This window comes from Leucoraja erinacea, chromosome 9 (genome assembly GCF_028641065.1).
Source record: "Leucoraja erinacea ecotype New England chromosome 9, Leri_hhj_1, whole genome shotgun sequence".
Lineage (NCBI taxonomy): Eukaryota > Metazoa > Chordata > Chondrichthyes > Rajiformes > Rajidae > Leucoraja > Leucoraja erinaceus.
Window position 1 is genome coordinate 39,945,353 of NC_073385.1, and position 23,952 is coordinate 39,969,304.

The following is a 23,952-nucleotide window of genomic DNA, read 5'->3' on the forward strand; positions in this document are numbered from 1 at the left end:
GGCCTCTCAATTAAAGGACATTCTTTTAGGTAGGAGATGAGGAGGCAATTCTTTAGTCAGAGGGTGGTGGATCTGTTGAATTCTTTGCCACAGAAGACTGTGAAGGCCGTCAGTGGTATATTTACGGCAGATATAGATAGGTTCTTGATTAGTACAGATGTCAGAGATTATGGGGTGAAGGCAAGAGAATGGGGTTAGGAGGGAGAGATATATCAGCCATGATTGAATGGCAGAGGAGACAATAGGCCTAATTCTGCTCCTTTCACTTGTGAACACGAAATATGAGAGGGTTTAGCTTTAAGGTGAGAGGGGCAAATGTTAAAGAAGATGTGTAGGGCGTTTTTTTGTACAGAGGCCAGTAAGTGCCTGGAACGTGCTGCTGAGGATGGTGGTTGAGGCGGATTTGATAGTGGCCTTCAAGAAACTTTTGCATAGGGACAATTTACAGTGGTCAATTAACTTGCCAACCTACACATCTTTTAGATGTGGAGGGAACCCAGACCACCAGCGTCACGATTGAACCCAGGTTGTGCACTAAGGCAGCATATCTACCAGCTCCACCACTGTGCTGAGAGTTATTATTTATATTCGAGAAACAAGGAACTGCGGATACTGTTTTATTAAAAATAAAACACTAAATGCTGGAGTAATTCAGCAGATCAGACACCATGTCTGGAGAATGGGATAGATGATGTTTCTTATCGGGACCACCTTCTGAAGTAGTGTCCTAACCCAAAACGTCACCTATCCATGTTGTCCAGGGATGCTTTCTGACCCGTTTGAGTTACTCCAGCATTGTTGTCTTTGTTTTAATCATTTATATTACTTTCTAAATTCGGCATGATTTACTTATTAAAATATCTTGCAGCTTTTCTTTGTGGATTATGGAAATACAGCGAGAGTTGCAACAAATCTATTGCGGAATATTCCACATAACCTTTTGGAGTTGCCTTTTCAGGTATATTCAACTCATTATTTTGCACGTTATTGAAAATGAGAATTACACCTGAGATATAGGCTATTCTTTTAATAGTAATTCATATTTCACTTTGTGAGTTTATTTAATTGAGATTGTACTGTAATTGCAAACAAGATTTTTAAGTTCAAAATACAGAACAGCGTACTATAGATTTAAGAGATTATAGATCTGGCATTAGGATATATCCAAAACAAATATGTGGGGAAAGCATGCAATGCCAGTGCAGTGAACACACATCTGCAAAAAGAATACATTGTGATGTTTTAGGATGAATGATCTCCTGTGGCTCTTTCTATTTATCAGCGAGTTGCTGATCAATGCCAACCAAATTCAGTCCATAGTCTGTGCTATATTGTTGCCATTTTGTTCGGTGTAAAGGGTATTAAAGTTGGCATCAGCATTCCTGGGTTTGGAGAGTAAGTGAAGATTCTTTCATTTCTAGCAAAGATTGAACTTTAATATTTTGAAGTGAATTGTGGAGTGCTTAGCAATTTTGATATCAGGTTTTCTGCTTTGTTTTCTTCTGTACACATTTGGTTAAGGAAACTTGATACTAAATTAGATGGAGACAAAATGCTATTTAAAATATCAACAGAGCCACTACAAGATTCAGTTTAAGTCTACGGTAGACTTAAAAAAAAAATCAAAACCCTTAGTTAAATTTCCCTCGACTGGCCTCAGATCAGAGTAGCTTCCTCAAGTTTCATGTCTCTCCAAAATGTTTGCTGCTTGCTGTTTTCACAACTTTTTAAAGGGTAATTTCATGACAATATTATGTTTACAGCCCAACACATTTTCAAAAGAAACTAGAAACCAGTCATCCTCATTAAAGATACACAACAAAATGCTGGAGTCACTCAGTAGGTCAGGCAGTATCTCTGGAAAAAAGGAATAGGTGACGTTTTGGGTCGAGACCCTTCAGACTGAGAGATAGACTGCCTTTCAGTCTGCAGAAGGGTGTCGACCCGAAGTGTCACCCATTCCTTTTCTCCAGAGATGCTGCCTAACCCGCTGAGTTACTCGCACTTTGTGTCTATCTTCAGTGTAAACCAGTATCTGCAGTTCCTTCCTACACACATCTATTTCATTTATAGTGACTAATGAAGTCATTCATTTGACCTGTGATCTTGCCTGTAAAATGATAGCTTATTTTGTAAAAAATTATGTTAGTGGAGGCTTTGTATTTCAATAATATTAAACAGATTTTCCATTCAGGCTCTTCAATGTCAAATCTGCAACATGCGGCCATCTGCGTATTCCATGATATCTGGAGATCGGTGGAGCGCCAAGGCCAAGAGAAGATTCTGCACCTTGGTGAAAAACTGTGTGCTGCTTGTGAAGGTTTACTCCATTGTGCACAATGTGTTACGGGTAGACCTAAGCTTGCAGACTTCCAACCCTGGCTGTAATGTGCGAGAGATCCTCATTAGTGAAGGCTTTGCTGAACTAGCTGAAGAGAACTACGAATCTAAGGTTTGGTGATTGCCTTGTACCTGAATTATATTTCCTTGCAGAGTATAAACTAAATGTTTGATTTAACAACTGGATTTCATTTTACATCCAACAAACTCGAACAGAGCTTTCCATTCTTTTGATTCTAAAAGGCTTTGAAATTGTGAACTCTTACTTGTGCATTTCAGTCCCCTTTCATTTCAACAACTAACCTAATGCATTTGGTTAACATGGGGTTCACCGGAACATAGATTTAAATCTGACCTAAATCATACTAAATCATCGCAACTCAAACGTGACTCGAGCACAAATTAGATAAGATAAGATAAGATACCGTTTATTGTCGTTCGAACCCAGGTTCAAACAAAATTCCATTTCCACAGTTATACGAACAAGGAAAAAAAAACAAGACACAATCAACACAACCTACACAAACATCCATCACAGCGAATCTCCAAACACCTCCCCACTGTGATGGAAGGCAAAGTCTTGTCTCTCCCCTGTTCTTTATTCTTCTCCCGATGTTAAAGCCCCCGGAAGGCGAACGTAAGTCCCGCGGCAGTTAAGGCTGCGCAGGGCGATGTAAGGCCCTGCTCCGGATCTTGATGTTGGAGCCCCCGGTGGCGATGGTAAGTCCCGCGGCCGTTAAAGCCGCGCCGGGTGATCTAAGGCCCCGCTCCGGGTCGTTTTTAACCCCGTGATTCGGGCGGGAGAAGTTGCCGTTGCGGGAGCTCCGAAAAGCGGTCTCCTACCCAGGGACGCGCGAGCTCCCGATGTTACCATCCACCGGGCCTGCGGCTGGAGCCTCCGAAACCGGGTCGCAGCCGTGCGCCACCACAGCTCTCCACGCTCCGAAGCCGGCCAGCTCCGCGATGTTCGCATGCTCTGCGACTGGAGCCCCAGGTCAATTCCGGTTGGAGGCCGCTCCACGGTGCCAGGCCCCAACGACAATGGGAAAAGGTCGTGTCCCAGTACAGGGAAGAGATTTAAACGTTTCCCCCACCCGCCCCCCCCCACACATGCACACAGCCAAAAACAACATACAAACCACAACCAAAACATACACTCAATAGGACAAAAAAACCCAAAACAGACGGACTGCAGTGGCCGCTGCCGGCAGGCGCCGCCACCTTAACTATCCTTATGACAAAGACTAAAGGAGACAGCTTTAAGGTGAGAGTGGCAATGTTTAAAGTAGAAGTGTAGGGCAAGTTTTTGTTTTAATTGCATTGCTGGGGTTGTGGTGGTGGAGGCAATTTTCCCAGTCTACCTGCATATTGAAATCCCCCATCACCACAATCTAACCTTTGTTACATGCCAGTTTTAACTTCTGCTGCAATTTACACCCTACATCCGGGCTACTATTTGGGGGTCTGTAGATAACACCAATTAGTGTCTTGCATTTGCAATTTCTCAACTCAATCCTCTTGACTTGTCATTACCAATTATTTGTCCAATGATGGTAATTTTGTTGGCAAATTTAAAGAGGTGTTGGGAGAATAGAGCAGGGGACTGAGTACACAGCCCTGTAAATAACATGGGTTACACAGAAAAGCTGGAGAAACTCAGCGGGTGCAGCAGCATCTATGGAGCGAAGGAAATAGGCAACGTTTCGGGCCGAAACCCTTCTTCAGCTCCATAGATGCTGCTGCACCCGCTGAGTTTCTCCAGCTTTTCTGTGTAACCTTCGATTCTCCAGCATCTGCAGTTCCCTCTTAAACCCTGTAAATAACATGATGTGCTGTTTTATAATTTCTATGTATATCTTTGAAATCTCAAAACTGCAATAATTTTCATCACGTTTAGCAATAATCATCTGATTAGTTTTGCCTTTGCTGTGTGCAGGTATGGTTTACTTGGTGATCTCTGATTCATTAAATTGTTTACATCCCCTTCTATCTTGCCAAGAACATGTTTGAGTGACACATTGAACAGTACAGTTCAGGAACAGGTCTAAGGCTAAAGATGTCTGCATCAAACATGATGCCAAATTAAACAATTCTCCCCTGCCTGCACGTAACTAATATCCTTTCAATCCCCTCATATTGGTGTGCAATGGAGAAGGGTCTGAGAAACAAACACATAGGGCACCATCCAATCTGCCATGGCTTATCTAGATATTGTGCTTGACTAGCAGCCGGGAGACACTTCTTCCTGCTTACCAGAAGGCCATATCTTTGGCTCGGATCTAATTCAGCACTAAATCAAGTATGGCATATTCCTGGTTTGTGTGAATCACCACATGTATTATTAAATCTTATAAATTAAAACCTGTCTTCATATTTTGCTTAGGGCTGAAGAAGGGTCTCGACCCGAAATGTCACCCATTCCTTCTCTCCAGAGATGCTGCCTGTCCCACTGAGTTACTCAAGCATTTTGTGTCTACCTTTTATATTTTGCTTACTGTGTTAGGATGGCTGACTCTTATTGCACAACATTTTGTTTTTGTCTACATCTGTTTTAACATCCTTGCCTTTTTATGCCTAGTTAAGTCACGAGCAACTGAAAACCATATTACAGTCTCCTATCCAGAAAAGGATAGGTTTAAATCAACCGATTACGTGGACTCAGAAAGAGGAAAACTGGAAGCTGATTCAAACATTAGTTAAAGCATTCTCATCTGCTAAACTCGGTTTTCCTAGTACTAAGGTTAGTTATTACTTCCAATAAAAATGTTAATCAAGTAATTTTAGGAATAAATTACTTTTCAATATTAATGTATTCATCCAACATTTTGTTTACTGATTTGATTGTCTTTTAATATATTCAGGTCTATTTACATGGTCCCTTTAATCCATATGAGACCAAATTTTATAGTATGACTACAATGTCCAGGTTCCGGTAAGGAAAATTAAATAATTCTATATGAAAATCCTTTGCCATAGAAATTCCGTATTATATTTTGCATTTAGAGAATAGAACATTGTGAATACCTATTAGCATAGTGAAGAATTGTATTTTAACCATATAACCATGTAACAATTACAGCACGGAAACAGGCCATCTCGGCCCTACATGTCCATGCCGAACAAATTTTTTTTCCCCCTTAGTCCCACCTGCCTGCACTCATACCATAACCCTCCATTCCCTTCTCATCCATATGCCTATCCAATTTATTTTTAAATGATACCAATGAACCTGCCTCCACCACTTCCCCTGGGAGCTCATTCCACACCGCCACCACTCTCTGCGTAAAGACGTTCCCCCTCATATTACCCATAAACCTCTGTCCCTTAATTCTGAAGTCATGTCCTCTTGTTTGAATCTTCCCTATTCTCAAAGGGAAAAGCTTGTCCACATCAACTCTATCCCTCTCATCATTTTAAAGACCTCTATCAGGTCCCCCCTTAACCTTCTGCGCTCCAGAGAATAAAGACCTAACTTATTCAACCTATCTCTGTAACTTAGTTGTTGAAACCCAGGCAACATTGTAGTAAATCTCCTCTGTACTCTCTCTATTTTGTTGACATCCTTCCTATAATTGGGCGACCAAAATTGTACACCATACTCCAGATTTGGTCTCACCAATGCCTTGTACAATTTTGTTGTCTTATTGCAATTCATGAGAAATTGGAATTGACTTGACAGGTATTACTCCTTGAATACTTGAAAATAACCTCCTTATTAACATAGTTCTATGACGTAAAAGATTCCAAGGTACATCATAGAAGTGTTACCCAATGACAAGCAACATATTAGATGAGAATAAACGAAAGTAAGAATGGAGTTATTTAAGGAAGTATTTCCAAAATTTGAAGCTGGAATTAAAGCCACCAGTTATTGTGTATGAGGATAATCAAAAAGTTAGAATAAACGTAGGATAGATTTTTCAGAAGACATTGCACAGTGCAGCTCAAGAACAGGCCCAATGGGCCACAATTTCTGCCTATCGTGATACCAGGTCCAACTCTTATCTACCTGCACATAATCCATATCCCTCAATTCCTTGCATATCCATATGTCTATCCAAAAGTCTCTTAAATGCCACTATCCTATGCCTCAACTATCACCCCTGGAAATGTGTTCCTTGCACTCACCACCCTCTGTCTAAAGAAAACCTGTCCTGCACATCTCCTCTAAACTTTGTGCATCATACATTAAATCTATGCCCTCTGGTCTTTGATTTTTTTTCCCCATGCAGGAAAAAAAGGTTCTGAGTGATTATCTCATAATTTTATATACTACTGTCAGGTCTTCCCACAAGCTCTGGCATTGCAGAGAAAACAATCCAAGTCTGTCCAACCTCTCCCTGTAGCTAATGCCCTATAATCCACACATCATTCTGGTAAACTTTCTCTGTACCCTTTACAAAGCCTTCACATCTTTCCTTTAACAGGATGACCAGAACTCCGCACAATACTCTAAATGCCGCCTATCCAAATTCATATAAACCTAAATATGCGATTAGGAAACTGGATGCAAATTTGAATACAGGGTTATTATATGACAGTCTGATTATTCAGTGCTTGTTAACTTATTATGCTGAAACAATACAGCTCTCAGTGATTAATGGAGAGAATGATGGAGATTGGCAAGGAGTGAATTAAATACAGACATCTTGAGGTTACAGATGTCTGACTAACAATTTTACCAACATGAGCAGGCAAGGATGGAGTTGGGTGATGAATTGGAAATTAAAGTAGGCAATCTTACTTTAGTAGTGGTCTAAAGTTCTTATGTAGAACAGATAAAAAACAACTTTTGGCAACAGTAGGTGTTTCAGTTGCCAAAAATGTATTTCGTTTCTGACAAATTCATGTGATAGATAATCTGGCCACAAATAGTTGATAGGCTTAGTGCAACACCTGCTTTAAATGAAAGCGAAGATGGACAGTGCTGGAGTAACTCAGTAGGTCAGGCAGCATCTCTGGAGAAAAGGAATAGGTAACGTTTCGGGTCGAGACTGTTGAAAGCGAACTGACATTTGTGCATTCCTGCATAATCTGTAGTTTGGCTGATTAAAAATCTGAATGCAGATTTTTGTTTATCTGCAGTTGATTTTAATTCTTTCAAACTGTTTATTTTTTTAATTTGCATAGGAATGTGTGGATTGAGAGAGAGAGTATAAATTCAGTAGCTCTGAATAATGCCCCTGAAGATGGTCAACAGAGGATATTGATTGGTGCATCAGTGTCGGTAAATACCTCAGGTACGAAAGGTTGCTTCAGACAAGGCACAAGATGTAATATATCTATTTGAATTATAAATATTTCTCGAGAAGAGTTGTTAAAGATTTAAAGTTCAGGTTGGGTGCAATTTTCATTGTATCTGCCCTACTCTTGAAATCACTTCAGTAAATTGGAAAATTCATCAGTAACTAATTCTTGTACAACAGCCGAGCAAAAATGATCCTAAAATTTAGTTTTCACTATCCAGATACGGTCAAGAGACCAAGCAAAATATTTTATTGAGAGCTTTATCTCAAATATCATATTTCAAGTATTCCTTGTTTTATGAACTTTAATTTAAGTTGAAAGATACAGCATGTAAACAGGACCTTTGGCCCACACTGACCATCGATCATCTGTTCACACTAGTTCTGTTATGCCACTTTCATTTTCCACTTCTTACACGCTAGGGGCAATGTAGAGGTCAATTAACTGACAAACCCGCATGTCCTTGGGACGCGGGAATAAATCAGAGCACCCGAAGGAAATCCACGCCGGTGGCACCCGAGGTCAGGGTCGAACCTGGTGCAGGGGGGCAGCAGCTCTATCAGCTGCACTACTGTTGTTAGCATCACAGAAACAATTTATCATTTCATCTCTGCTAATTAGTACCCAAGACTACTCCACAGGCATTTTAAAGATTAAAAGTGCACTATAAATGAAAGCTAAGTAAGAAGGGCAGCATTGTTTCTTCATTAGAAATAATTAATTGGATGTAGGATTGTTCATTTTACTAGCTGAGATTTTAATGATATCGCTTGACTCAAATTCTTGCCTAAATACTGAATGTTGCCACGTAGACTCCCGACTGTACATAATCTTCATTCTTCTGATGTATTTTGGAGTTGGCTTGCAGTCTTGGCTGGCTCCCTGATTAAACCCAGGAATCCTGAATTTGCTTACTGACTGCTAGTCTGCAATATCAGCCGGAATTCTTCCGAGGCCAAGTAAAAATATCACCAGTTGCTATCCATAGCTCTTTTCCATCCAAATGTGCGCTTACCAGTGGAAAAATGGACTGATTTTGGAAGTCTCCCATACATTCTTGCCGTCATGCATTCCTATCTAAAAAAAGGCATGGCTTAGAGACAAACACACGTGATTACTAACACAGAGCTTATTCCCATATCATTAACACCAAACTAATGATATTTCTGGACTACACTTCTTCCCACCCTGCTTCCTGTAAGGACTCCATCCCCTACTCCCAATTCCTCCGTCTACGCCACATCTGCACCCAGGATGAGGTGTTCCACACCAGGGCATCGGAGATGTCCTCATTCTTCAGGGAACGAGGGTTCCCCTCTTCTACTATACATGAGGCTCTCACCAGGGTCTCTTCTATACCCCGTGACTCTGCTCTCACTCCCCGTCCCCCCACTCGTAACAAGGGCAGAGTCCCCCTTGTCCTCACCTTCCACCCTATCAGCCATCACATACAACGAATAATCCTCCGACATTTTCGCCACCTCCAACGAGATCCCACCACTTGCCACATCTTCCCATCTCCTAACCTGACTGCTTTCCGCAGAGACCGCTCCCTCCGTAATTCCTTTGTCAATTCATCCCTTCCCACCGAACTACCCCCTCTCCGGGCACCATCCCTTGCAACCGCAGGAAATGCAACACTTGTCACTTTACCTCCCCCCTTGACTCCATTTAAGGACCGAAGCAGTCTTTTCAGGTGCGGCAGAGGTTCACCTGCACCTCCTCCAACCTCATCTATTGCTTCTGCTGATCTAGATGTCAGTTGCTCTACATCGATGAGACCAAGTGTAGCCTTAGCGATCACTTCGCCGAACACCTCCGCTCGGTTCGCAATAACCAACCTGATGTCTCGTTGGCTCAACTCCCCCTCCCGTTCTGAATCCGACCGTTCTGTCCTGGGCCTCCTCCATGGCCAGAGTGAGGACCTCCGTAAATTGCAGGAGCAGCACCTCATATTTCGCTTGGGCAGTTTGCACCGCAGCGGTATGAACATTGACTTCTCTAATTTCAGGTAGTCCCTACTTTCTCCTCCCCTTCTCAGCTCTCCCTCAGCCCTCTGGCTGCACCTCTTCCTTTCTTCTTCCCGCCCCCACCCTCACATCAGTCTGAAGAAGGGTTTTGATCCGAAACGTTGCCTAATTCCTTCGCTCCATAAATGCTGCCTCACCCGCTGAGTTTCTCCAGCATTTTTGTCTACCTTCGATTTTCCAGCATCTGCATTTCCTTCTTAAACATCTATCTATATTACTAAAAGTGATCCTGACCACTTCCTGTTCTGTATATTGATTTTAGAAAAAACGCTGCCACTTACGGCTGTGATTTTTGGCCATCTTACTCAGTCCCCCTCCGCTGCGCAGGACAAGAGGATTTTTCCCATCGATTAAAAATAAAAGAGCTATTAGTGTTTAAAAAATGTTGAGATTCTCTCTCCTGAAGGCCACGCCCCTTCCGGAGGGACTATAAAACCCGGAAGTGTTGAGTGCCTCAGTCAGTCTCTGCAAGATGGGGGAGCGAGAGGGTCACGTCTTTCAGTCTGAGCTGTGAATAACACTGAACACATGTCTACTAAACTGTGAGTGGTTTTACTGACCTGTCTGCCCTTAATGTGGTTTGAAAATATAGTTTGGAAATGCTAAAGCTGTGTTGCCTTTGGTTTGGAAATGCTAAAGCTGTGTTGCCTTTGGTTTGGAAATGCTAAAGCTGTGTTGCCTAATTAAAGTTGCCTTGCCTAACTAAAGTTGCCTTACCAAATTAAAGTTGCCTTGCCTAATTAAAGTTGCCTTGCCCAACTAAAGTTGCCTTGCCTTCTATATAATTAAAAGTCTATTCTTGACCACTTCCTGTTTGCGCTTTATATTGATTTTAGAAAAAACGCTGCTACATACGGCTATGATTTTTGGCCATCTTGCTCAGTCCCCCTCCGCTCATCAGGTGCCGATGATTTTTCCCATCGATGAAAAATAAAAGAGTTATTAGTGTTTAAAAAATGTTGAGATTCTCCTGTCAATCACACCATGAAGGCCACGCCCCTTCTGGTGGGAGGGGGAGGGACTATAAAACCCAGAAGTGTGGGCGTGGCTCAGTCTGCAAGATGGAGGAGGGAGAGGTCACGACTCGCTGTCTTTAGTGGCCTTGCACCCTGCTTGAAATGGTATGAAACTGCACTTGAATTTGGTGGCCTTGCACCCTGCTTGAAGTGGTATGAAACTGCACTTGAATTTGGTGGCCTTGCACACTGCTTGAAATGGAATTTCAAGGAATGGCCGTGAGTCAACTGCCAGCCCACCAGCCGTGAGTGAGTGAGCTGCCAGCACAACAGGCTTGAGTGACTGAGCCGCCAGTTCAAGAATCCATTTGGCCCACAATATCCATACTAGCCCTCTGGAAACCAGTCCCTTCAGCCCACAACACCCATACTAGCATTCCAGAAAGCCCACCGGCCACCAATATTGGAATTGGTGGAGAGGTGGAATATTGCGTTGGGGGACCAGCCCTCCCGTGTGATGCTGGGACCCAACGGGTCCCACTTAGTCTAGTATTTCTGTATAAATCGCTTTATGTTGTGCAATTATTAGTTCCATTTTTACCCTGGTCATTGCATTGTTCGTGTGCAGATGTACCCACTTTAAAATCATACAAAAGTAATACATTCACTTCCAAAATCATCCTAATGCATGGACTGGTTCTGTCTTACTCTTGCAGCGGTAACGGAAATATATGTTTTAACTAGATTGGAACTAGAATCCCAGTGCTTTAAAGAATAGTAAATTGCACCAACAAACGCCTTCATGAGCAGCCATTGCGTTTGTTATTTACAAATGTAATTTTCTTTATGCAATATTTTGAAGAAAATCATAATCTGTATATGCTTTGTAATGGCAATTAAATATGAATTGAGTCCATTTATTTAGCAGCCAGGCTTTAAACAATTTTATTTTCTATTTCTGATCTTGCAGGCTCAACTATCATTGTGAGAGAAACAACATTGATGCCAGATATCCATGGGTTACCAGCTCTAATATGTATGATATTTGCTCCTGTCATAGAACTGAGGTACATATGAAAATCTGCAAGAGGATTATATTAAATGTCATCATTTTTCTTCTTTGAGTTCTTCTTTGTTGCTTGATTAGTCTATTTCTGATTAAATAAGGCACATGCATGTCACTGGTAGTGCCATTTGACTTCTTAAAATGATAAATAAGGAATTTTAACTACAGATACATACATAACCTGTAGTGGATTTATTATTGTCACGTGTACCAAGATACAGTGGAAACACTTTGTTTTTACATTCTATCCAGATAAAAAATATATATACGTATGATTATAATCAAACCTTGGCAAAAAGAAAGGAAAAAGTGTAGAATATAGTGTAGGTAGACACAAAATGCTCGAATAACTCAGCGGGTCTTTGATGTTGTTAGGTAGTGTGAAGTATAGATGTCAAATAGTTTAGAATACTGGGTTTTGTTCACAACTCTCTGCACTTTCTTGCAGTCTTGGGCAGGGCAGTTGCCATTCCATGGTCTGATGCATCCAGATAGAAAGCTTTCTGGGGTGCATTTGAAAAAATCATTAAAAGACATTGGAGCCAGGCCAAATTCCTCCTCCTGAGAAAGTAGAGGCATTGGTGTGATTTCTTGGCTGTGGCTTCAATACGGATGGACCAGGGCAAATCTTTACTGCTATTTACACTGAGGAACTTAAAGCTGTTGACCATTTCTATTTCAGCACCATTGATACAGGCCGCTTCAATGGTACTTTTTGCAACGAAGTTAATGAACAGCTCGTTTATTTTGCTGAAGACTACAGGTTGTAGTCTTGACACTATGCTACTTGGGTTTATGTCTCCTTCCCTCGCAGCGTCTTGCCATTATTCGCTGTATGGCCCACTACAGTGAAGTTAGAGTAGAAATATCCCCACAGTTGTGAGTGCTTAGGGAGAATAGTGGGGGGCTGACAACAGAGCTTTGCGGGCACTGGTGTTGAGAATTATCGTGGAAGATGTTTTGTTGCCCATCCTTGCTGATTACTATCTATGGGCCAGGAATTCAAGGATCTAAGTTGCTTATTTCATTTGAACACGTTGGGTAAGAACAGATGTTTCACTAGCTATGCTTAAGTAGGTGATTGCACCGTATTGAATGTATATTTGAGATGGTGGTAATATTGCTGTCAAGTTTTGGAAATTTTACCATGCATTAACATTTCCCCATTCTGTGTCCTCTCTTCAGAACTAACAGATTGAGAAACATTTACACCGGTGCTTTGTGTGGTTTAGGTTGGAATCCAATCAGTAGTGCCCCCTCATTGGAAGGACATGATCTGGAAGTTGTGTTTGATGTGCACTTTGATGTTAATGACATTGTAGAGGTAGTGTTACATTACTTTATCTGTAAGAAATGTATAGATTTAACCCGCAGCTAAATTGTGATAAAATGTTTGAAATAGAACTTAGATCTTTGTCTTCATCACTAACTGACATCCTGTTGCTAAAATGAGGAAGCAAATGACAGACTCTGGGGTGACGGAGGAACTGAAGGAAATCCACATTAGGCTGGAAATGGTGTTGGGTAGACTGATGGGACTGAAGGCTGATAAATCCCCAGGGCCTAATGGACTGCATCCCAGGGTACTTAAGGAAGTGGCTCTAGAAATCGTGGGTGCATTGGTGATAATTTTCCAATGTTCTATAGACTCAGGATCAGTTCCTGTGGATTGGAGGGTAGCTAATGTTATCCCACTTTTTAAGAAAGGCTGGAGAGAGAAAACAGGGAATTATAGACCAGTTAACCTGACATCGGTGGTGGTGAAGATGCTGGAGTCAATTATAAAAGATGAAATAGCCGCACATTTGGATAGCAGTAACAGGATTGGTCCGTGCCTGCATGGATTTACGAAGGAGAAATCATGCTTGACTAAATCTTCTGTCATTTTTTGAGGATGTAACTAGGAAAATGGACACGGGAGAGCCAGTGGATGTAGTGTACCTGGACTTTCAGAAAGCATTTGATAAGGTTCTACATAGGAGATTACTGGGCAAAATTAGGGCACATGGTATTGGGGGTAGAGTGCTGACATGGATAGAAAATTGGTTGGCAGACAGGAAACAAAGAGTAAGGATTAACGAGTCCCTTTCAGAATGGCAGGCAGTGACTAGTGGGGTACCGCAAGGCTCTGTGCTGGGACCACAGCTATTTACAATATACATCAATGATTTGGATGAAGGGATTCAAGGTAACATTAGCAAATTTGCAGAGGACACAAAGCTGGGTGGCAGTGTGAACTGTGAGGAGGATGCTATGAGAATGCAGGGTGACTTGGACATGTTGGGGGAATGGGCAGATGCATTGCAGATGAAGTTTAATGTGGATAAATGTGAGGTTATCCACTTTGGTATAAAAACCAGGAAGGCAGATTACTATCTAAATGGTGTCAAGTTGGGAAAAAGGGGAAGTACAACGGGATCTGGGGGTCCTTGTTCATCAGTCTATGAAAGCAAGCATGCAGGTACAGCAGGCAGTGAAGCAAGCGAATGGCATGTTGGCCTTTATAACAAGAGGAGTCGAGTATAGGATCAAAGAGGTCCTTCTGCAGTTGTTCAGGGCCCTAGTGAGACCACACCTGGAGTATTGTGTGCAGTTTTGGTCCCCTAATTTGAGGAAGGACATTCTTGCTATTGAGGGAGTGCAGCGTAGGTTTACAAGGTTAATTCCCGGGATGGCGGGACCGTCATATGAGAGAATGGAGCGGCTGGGCTTGTACACTCTGCAGTTTAGAAGGATGAGAGGGAATCTTATTGAAACATAAGATTGTTAAGGGCTTGGACACGCTAGAGGCAGGAAACATGTTCCCGATGTTGGGGGAGTCCAGAACGAGGGGCCACAGTTTAAGAATAAGGGGTAAGACATTTAGAACGGAGACGAGGAAACACTTTTTCTCACAGAGAATTGTGAGTGTGGAATTCTCTGTCTCAGAGGGCGATAGAGGCCAGTTCTCTGGATACTTTCAAGAGAGAGCTAGATAGAGCTCTTAAAGATAGCAGAGTCAAGGGATATGGGGAGAAGGCAGGAACGGGGTACTGAATGTGGATGATCGGCCATGATCACATTCAATGGCGGTACTGGCTCGAAGGGCCAAATGGCCTACTCCTGCACCTATTGTCTATTGTCTATTGACTGTGCAAAACGAACTACTTCATTGCCATGAAGTAATTAAACTGTGGATAACTTCTATTTGAATATAAACGTATTCAAACTAATGATTTGAAGTTTACATTTGTTTTGGAGAGTACAAGTCACCCACACCTTACAATCGCTCTGTTAAAACAAATTCACCCTTAAAAATCACCCTCGTTTTTGAGGTACCAAATGTTCTTGCAAAATTTGTGTTTTAAAAGAAAGTAAATTCATTTGTTTTCCAACTCTTGGTTCCAGACTTGTACGAAAAAGATATAGCTCTGCAGTGGGTAAAAGCTTGTGGATTGTTTTTGTAGTTTTTATTTTTCTTGTTTTTCACCCGTCATTCTTCTTAATTCTTAGTTAACCTGTGAACCTTTTCTCTTGTAAGTTTATCCTTCCATAATTTAGAAGACTGAACTGGTATACAATATTCCAAACACAGTTTCACCAGCATCTGATATAATTGGAGGGACACAAAAATGCTGGAGAAACTCAGCGGGTGCAGCAGCATCTATGGAGCGAAGGAAATAGGCGACGTTTCGGGCCGAAACCCTTCTTCAGACTGATGGGGGGTGGGGGGGAGAAGGAAGGAAAAAGGGAGGAGGAGGAGCCTGAGGGCGGGGGGATGGGAGGAGACAGCTCGAGGGTTAAGGAAGGGGAGGTGACAGCAAGGGCTAGCAAAACTGGGAGAATTCAACGTTCATGCCATCCGGAAACAAGCAATCCAGGCGGAATATGAGGTTGGTTGCGTCCGGATGGCATGCACTGGGTTGCTTGTGTCCGGATGGCATGCACCCTCTCTGATATAATTGGAGCAAGAGATTTCTGCTTTCATAGTCACATTAAGTTGCAAAAAAGTTGAACATTCTGAAGAAGTGTTTCGGCCCGAAATGTTACCTATTTCCTTCGCTCCATAGATGCTGCTGCACCCGCTGAGTTTCTCCAGCATTTTTGTGTACCATAAACATTCTGTTTGATTTGTTTACCTACATGTTAACTTTAAAGTGATTTATGTTTATGAACACCTAAGTCCCTTTGAATATCAAGTAGAAGAAAGGTAGACATTCCATTTATTTTAAATAAATGAACTGTAAGAGTTGATTAACATTCTGATCAATTTAACTGTGCTTTTGTTGAAGTTGATTAAAATTATTATGAAAATACAGAAAGATTCCGCCATTGTTCTTGTGTATTTTGTTTTTAGATCAATCTGTTACGGAGCACCATCAACAAATTAATTTGTGAACAACTACTGCGTTCAAGGAACCAAGAAAATATACGTAAATTGCAACATGAAGCTCGCCTCAGACTGTTAGAGTAAGACTTATGGAATTTATATTATTTAATGTGCTGCTAATACTCGGAATGACCTGTTGCTTGTACAATGCAAAGGCAAAAGTGACTAAATTTGAGTAGTTAAAATTAGTTAAACGGCAGTTAAGTTCCCAATAAACTTGCTCTATGAAAATAATTGTTTTAATGGAAAAAGGGGGATTAGGGCCCAGAGAATTTCGGGCTCACCATAACAAGTTTATTTTTCTCGTAACATTTTCAAAATTGATGTTTTTTAAAAATAATTATGTTTGTTTAGTTTAGAGATACAGTGAGGAAACAGGCCATTTGGCACACTGAGTCCACGCTGACCAGCAATCCCCTAACACTATCCTACACACACAGTAGGGACAATTTTACCAAAGCCAATTAACGTACAAACTTATACATCTTTGGAGTGTGGGAGGAAACCAGAGCACCCGGAGAAAACCCACGCAGGTCAGGGGGAGAAGGTACAAATTCCGTAACAGACACTACCTGAGGTCAGGATCGAACCCGGTCTCTGGAGCTGTAAAGCACCAACTTTACTGCGGTGCCACCTTTGCTGCAAGCTTGAAATATCTATCTATACGTAACTAAAACTCTGATCTTGGCGGTCTTTCATTTTGCGCAAAAACGGTTTGCGATAGCGTTGCGATTTTTCGCCAGTTCACTCACCGTTCTCCTGTACTGCGAGTGCGCCAAGGTTCGTACCGATCAGTTGAATGTCGTAAAACATCGAGGTTTAAATATCTTAAAAAGCGCGTGTGCGCAGATCGATCTCTTCTGCCAGTCGGCACCGCACGGATTAGTTTCATCCCCTGTCCCTCCCCGGGACGGTCCGCCCCTTCCTGCATCATCGCGTCTTTACTGGAGCTGAGGGTGGCCGGTGGAGATTTCCAATCGGACTTTCGGAGGGACCCGAAGCAGCCCAGCCCAGCCCCAAGCAGCCCAGCTCCGCCCTGCCCCAAGTAGCCCAGTACCTCCCTGCCCCAAGCAGCAGCCCAGCGTCGGAGATCCAACCCAGCACAGCACGGGAGACGCAGCCCAGTCCAGAGTCGGAGACCCAGCCCAGCCCAGATTCGGAGATGTCGCCAAAGGGAAAGCGGAGACTCTGATCCCGGCGGAGTAGAACGGCCAGCGCCCGCTGTGAGTCCCCATCGCACCGTCAATTCCAGCCACTATCCCTCTGGTCCCCCTCGCTGGCTCCAACCCAGCCCAGCGTGGGAGACGCAGCCCAGTCCAGAGTCGGAGACCCAGCCCAGCCCAGATTCGGAGATGTCGCCAAAGAGAAAGCGGAGACTCTGATCCCGGCGGAGTAGAACGGCCAGCGCCCGCTGTGAGTCCCCATCGCCCCGTCAATTCCAGCCACTATCCCTCTGGTCCCTCTCGCTGGCTCCTCCCCCTCCCCCGTGATGCTCCCCCATGGCTCTTCGCCCCCTCTCTTTCCTCAGAGCCCACACACCCTCCCCCCCACAAACCCCCCTCCCACACACCCCCCCACCCACACACTCCCCTGATCCACACATCTACCCCCCCCCCACACACACCCCCCCACACACCCCTCCCACACATCCCCTACACACCCCGCCCACACACACCACGCTGCCCACACACCCCGCACACACCGCCCCCCGCCCACACACACCCCCCCACCCCACACACCACCCACCCTCAACCCCCTCCCCCCCTTCCCCCACAACACCCCCCTCCCACATAACCTCCCCCTCCCCTACAATCCCCCCTCTCCACAATCCCCCCACAACCCCCCCCCATCTCCCCCACAGGCCTCCCGTGTGACTGGGACCCAGCGGGTTCCACTTAGTCTAGTTAAATACTAAATGCTGTATGTTACATTGTTTAACAGATATAATTTCACAATCAAAACTAGTATAATAATCTGATTACTGTGGGGAAATTGCATGGAAACTGGCTTGCTAATTTCCAACGTTTTTTTTAGTGGTTCACAAGTTCGCAAATAAAATAGTTATAACTAGAGCCAGGATGTTTAGGCGCTAAAAATCTCTGAAATAGGCAGGCAAAAAGGCAAATTAAAATTACAAAAAAGGCATGAAAAAGGCATTTATTGACAAAAAAGGCATGTATTTCCACCACCAAGATATGTTTAAAAATGATAATTATAAAGGTATACTACATTATTGCCTGGCTGCATATAACTACTAGCATTTTTTTTTTAATTATCTGGTGTTAAACTATGCCGTCTGTCAGACAGAATATGCTTCAGTTGTGAAAAACATTTTTCTACCCCAGCTAAGGTCATTGGTGCATACCTGAAACAAGCTACAGACTCTATAGTCATATTGATATCTTGTGCATTACGACTACCTTTGAGAACTTTAGCAATGTTTTGTATTTCTTCAAGATCTTTGTTAGCTAAAATCACTCTCTCACATTTTCCTTGTATGTCTACCTACATAGCCAGGAACTTTCAGTACAAAGTACAGCAAGTGAAGATGTAAACAACTGAGCAATAGTTGAGCACTTTGACTTCTCCAATACTTCCGATGTCAAGAAATACTCCTTTGATGGTTGACCTGCTTCCAGTCTACCGATGACCACATTGGCAACATATCTCCCCACAGCATCGGTTGTCTCGTCTATTTAAATCCATATTTTGTTGCATGCAACTTCATCTCTAATTTCCTGCACAACAATGTTGAAGTTGCTGTCAACATAATTTTTCCGTAATGATGACTCGCTCGGTATATGTTCCTCTGTGTATTTCCCTAAAAAACCTCAGAGATTTGTTTTCCAATTTTTAGTGGAATTCCAGCATCAATGAATGCGTTGCACAGATCACTCGAAAACTCAGATTTACAACTACATCCAGCAGTAAATGTTTTGGGGAGACAAGCTTGAGTATTTTCTACCTTCAGTTTCTCTGCCGCCGACTTGTGTTTAGCTGTCTGTGCTTGCTGGGAGACAAAATATTTCTTCTCATGATTCACTGCTTTCTCACATGCTTTGCAAAGCAGCACACAGTTGTCTGTAGAGAATATATCTCTTCTGTACACTCTCACCAAATCGTTCAGTTTTTTACAAGGCATTACATGACATGACGGAGATATGTCATTGTGGGGATTACCGAGACGTAGCTGCAGGAGGATCGGGTCTGCAAACTTAATATTCAGGGTTATACATCCTATAGAAAGGATAGGTAGGTGGGCAGAGGAGGGGCGGTAGCTCTTCTGGTGAGGAATGGAATTCAGTCCCTTGGAGGGAAGACATAGGGACTGATGAGGTAGAGTCACTGTGGATTAAGTTGAGGAATAGTAAAGGCAAGAAGACACTAATTGGTGTTATCTACAGACCCCCAAATAGTAGCCCGGATGTAGGGTGTAAGTTGCAGCAGGAGTTAAAACTGGCATGTAACAAAGGTAATGCCACTGTGGTGATGGGGGATTTCAATATGCAGGTAAACTGGAAAAATCAGGTTGGTTCAGGACCCCAAGAAAGAGAGTTTTATAGAGTGCGTCCAAGATGGATTCTTAGAGCAGCTTGTAATGGAGCCGACCAGAGAAAAGGCAATTCTGGATTTAGTGTTGTCCAATGAACCAAATTTGATAAGAAAACTCGAGGTAAAGGAACCGCTTGGAGGTAGTGATCATAATATGATTCGTTTTAATCTGCAATTTGAGAAGGAGAAGGTTAAATCGGAAGTGGCTGTGATGCAGCTGAACAAAGGGGATTATGAAGGCATGAGAGATGATCTGGCCAATGTAGACTGGAAAGGGATCCTAGCAGGAATGACGGTGGAACAGCAATGGCAGGAATTTCTGGGCATAATCCGAAGACACAGGATCATTTTATTCCAAAAAGGAAGAAAGATTCTAAGGGGAGTAGGAGGCAACCATGGCTGACAAGAGAAGTTAGGATAGAATAAAACTAAAAGAAAAGATGTATAACACAGCAAAGAGTAGCCGGAAGCCAGAGGATTGGGAAACTTTCATAGGACAACAGAAGGAACAAAACGGGTAATACGGGCTGAAAAGATGAAGTACGAAGGGAAGCTGGCCAGGAATATAAAGAAGGACAGTAAAAGCTTCTTTAAATATGTTAAGGGAAAAAGAGTAGCAATGTCAAATGTGGGTCCCTTGAAGGCAGACACGGGTGAAATTATTTTGGGCAACAAGGAAATGGCAGAAGAGTTGAACAGGTGCTTCGGATCTGTCTTCACTAAGGAAGACACAAACAATCTCCCAGAAGTACTGGAGGACAGAGGATCTAAGGGGGTCGAGGAACTGAATGAAATTTTCATTAGGCGAGAAATTGATTCTGATTCTGATTGATTCTGATTCTGATGACAATAAACTAAACTGTTGTCAATTCCATTCCATCATCAAATTCCTTAAACCAGCTTGCCTTGGAAGCACAGCCATAGGTAGACCAGCCTTTTCTGAAATCGCTATCTCAAATTCCTATCCGCGAACCTGCCATCACCATTTGTTCTGACCCTAGTACATTTCGATGCCTCTTGGGTAGGCTAATGGACTGAAGGATGATAAATCCCCGGGGCCTGATGGACTGCATCCCAAAGTCCTTAGGGAGGTGGCTCTAGAAATAGTGGATGCACTGGTGATCATTTTCCAATGTTCAATAGATTCAGGATCAATTCCTGTGGATTGGAGGATAGTTAATGTTATCCCACTTTTCAAGAAAGGAGCGAGAGAGAAAACGGGGAATTACTATCCAGTTAGCCTGACTTTGGTGGTGGGAAAGATGCTGGAGTCAATTATTAAAGAGGTAATAATGGGGCATTTGGATAGCAGTAAAAGGATTAGTCCAGTCAGCATGGATTTACGAAAGGAAAATCATGCTTGACTAATCTTCTGTAATTTTTTGAGGATGTGACAAGTAAAATGAATGAAGGGGAGCCAGTGGATCAGGCACGTGCCGTCAGGGGAGGCAAGGTAGGCAATGACTAAAATTATAAAATTGTAATCTATATTACTAAAAGCCTGTTCTTGACCGGTTTTGGCTTTCTGTGCTGCGATTTCCGAGAGTACGCCGCCACCTACGGCCGTCATTTTTGGCCACCTCGCTCAGAACCCCCCTCCGCCGCATGTGTGCCGAGGATTTTTCCCGTTGATGAAAATTGACAGAGATATTAATCTTTTTACAAAATTCCCCATTCTCTCTGCTGCCCCTGCTGGAGGGAGGGGGAGGGACTATAAAACCAGGAAGTGGTGTGCCTCAATCAGTCTCTGCAAGTGGTGTGCCTTAATCAGTCTCTGCAAGTGGCGTGCCTCAATCAGAGCTCTGAATGACACTGACAAATGTCTACAGCACTGTGAGTACCCTTAATTTGGTTTGAAAATGAAAATATGGTTAGAGGTAAAAAAGCACTGCCTGCAAATGGTTGTTTGGGTTTGGGTTGAAGTAAAAAGGCACTCTCTCTCCCCCCCCTCCCTCTCCTCTCCTCCCCCCCTCCTCCGTCTCCCCCTCTCCCCTCTCCCCCTCCCCCTCCTCTCCTCTCCCCCCTCCCTCTACCCCCACTCTCCCTCTCCTCTCCCCTCTCCCCCCTCCTCCCCCCTCCCCTCTCCCTCTCTCCCCCTCCCCTCCTCTCACCCCCCCCCCCTCCCTCCTCTCCCTCCCTCCCTCCCTCCCCCCTCCCTCTCCTCTCTCCCCCCCCTCCCCTCTCCTCTCCCCCCTCCCTATCCCTCTCCTCCCCCTCTCCTCTCCCCCTCCTCTCCTCCACTCCTCTCCTCTCATCTCCTCTCCCGCTCTTCCCCCCTTCTTTCCTCTTCCACGCTTCTCCTCCCGTCCCTCTCACACCCACCCTCTCCCCTCTCCTCCCCCCCCCTCAAAACCATCACCAAAGATTAATGCAAAATGGATGCGGACGAGGTTGTTCCCCGTTTACTCCCCTACCCCCCCCCCTTCCCCCCCTCCTTCCCCTCCCTTGCTCCCCCCTCCCCAGCCCCCTCCCTGCTCCCCACCTCTCCCCAGCCCCTCATCTCCACCCCCCTCTCAGCACTCCCTCCTCTCTCCTCCCCTCTCTCCTCTCCTCCCTCTCTCCTCCCCCTCTCTCCTCCCCCCTCCTCTCTCCTCCCCCCTCTCTCCTCCCCCTCTCTCCTCCCCCTCTCTCCTCCCCCCCTCCTCCCCCTCTCTCCCCCCCCCTCACCCCGTGCGTGTGTGTGTGTGTGTTGTCTCCTCCTCTCTCCTCCCCTCTCTCCCCCTCCTCTCTCTCTCTCTCCCTCCTCTCTCTCTCTCCCCCTCCTCCCCTCCATTAGCGTGAGTGTGGGGGGGGGGGGGGGTAGTTAGTGTGTGACGATGCATGACGCCTCCCCCCCCCCCCCCCCCCCCCCCCCCCCCACACCCTCCCTAAGTGATCATCTTCAGTACGTTTTGAACACGGAAGTATGAGGTACTCACTGCCGTCGACGCTGCTTCAAGCCATCAGTGGGAAAGGTCCGTAAAGGCAGCTGAAACTCTGCCTTTACACTGTTGACTGCATGCATGTGTTGCCTTGCGTACTGCGCATGCGCACCAACCTACTGCGCATGCACTTATGCAAGTTTCAAGATTTGTTTTTAAAAGCCGACTGACAGCTCACCGGGCAGAGAACAATCTGCGCATGCGCGGTTTCCACGATTTAAAAAAAAAAGACATCTGGCAGCTCACCGGGGAGATAATAATCTGCTCATGCGCGGTTTTCAAGATTTTTAAAAGCCACTGCCTACCCTGGCTAATTACTCACGGCACGTGCCTGCAGTGGATGTAGTGTATCTAGACTTTCAGAAAGCCTTTGATAAGGTCCCGCACGGGGGACTGGTGACTAAAATTAGAGCACATGGTATTGGGGTAAGGTGTTGACGTGGATAGAAAATTGGTTGGCAGACATGTAGCAAAGAGTAGGAGTGAATGGGTCCTTTTCAGAATGGCAGGCAGTGGCGAGTGGAGTGCCGCAAGGCTCTGTGTTGGGGCCGCAACTGTTTACCATATATATTAATGATTTGGAAGAGGGAATTGGTTGCAACACTAGCAAGTTTGCGGATGACACAAAGCTGTGTGGCAGTGTGAACTGTGAAGAGGATGTTAGGAGGTTGCAGGGTGACCTGGACAGGTTGAGTGAGTGGGCAGATACAGTATAATATAGATACATGTGAGATTATCCACTTTGGTGGCAAAAACAAGGGGGCAGATTATTATCTCAATGGGGTTAGGTAAGGGGGAGGTACAGTGAGATCTGGACATTCTTGTACACCGGTCACTGTAAGTTGGCGTGCAGGTACAGCAGGCATTGAAGAAAGCTAATGGAATGTTGGCCTTCATAACAAGAGGATTTCAGTATAGGAGTAGAGAGGTTCTTCTGCAGTTGTATAAGGCTCTGGTAAGACAACATCTGGAGTATTGCGTACAGTTGTGGTATCCTAATTTGAGGAAAGGATTGAGGCAGTGCTGTGTAGGTTCACGAGATTTATCCCTAGGATGGCGGGACTGTCATATGAGGAAAGATTGAAAAAACTAGGCTTGTATTCGCTGGAGTTTAGAAGGATGAGGGGGATCTTAGAGAATCATAATATTATAAAAGGACTGGACAAGCTAGATGCAGGAAAAATGTTCCCAATCCTGGGCGAGTCCAGAACCAGGGGCCACAGTTTTAGAACAAAGAGGAGGAGGTGAGAAAAAACTTTTTCACCCAGAGAGTTGTGAATTTATGGAATTCCCTGCCACAGAGGGCAGTGGAGGCCAAATGGATGGATTTAAGAGAGAGTTAGATAGAGCTCTAGGGGCTAGTGGAATCAAGGGATATGGGGAGAAGGCAGGCACGGGTTATTGATTGGGGACGATCAGCCATGATCGCAATGAATGGCGGTGCTGGCTCGAAGGGCCGAATGGCCACCTC

The 23,952-nt window shown here is 44.1% G+C and overlaps 1 protein-coding gene across 1 annotated transcript in view; it reads left to right on the top strand.

Annotated features, from left to right (window-relative positions):
- tdrd9 (tudor domain containing 9) overlaps nt 1-23,952 on the top strand; it is a 99,061-nt gene that overhangs the window by 67,814 nt on the left and 7,295 nt on the right. The window contains exons 27-34 of the mRNA XM_055640623.1: nt 869-958; nt 2,195-2,452; nt 4,919-5,080; nt 5,202-5,272; nt 7,471-7,580; nt 11,544-11,640; nt 12,825-12,963; nt 15,976-16,088. Coding sequence (XP_055496598.1) covers nt 869-958; nt 2,195-2,452; nt 4,919-5,080; nt 5,202-5,272; nt 7,471-7,580; nt 11,544-11,640; nt 12,825-12,963; nt 15,976-16,088 — 1,040 coding nt within the window. The remainder of the gene's footprint in view (nt 1-868; nt 959-2,194; nt 2,453-4,918; nt 5,081-5,201; nt 5,273-7,470; nt 7,581-11,543; nt 11,641-12,824; nt 12,964-15,975; nt 16,089-23,952) is intronic.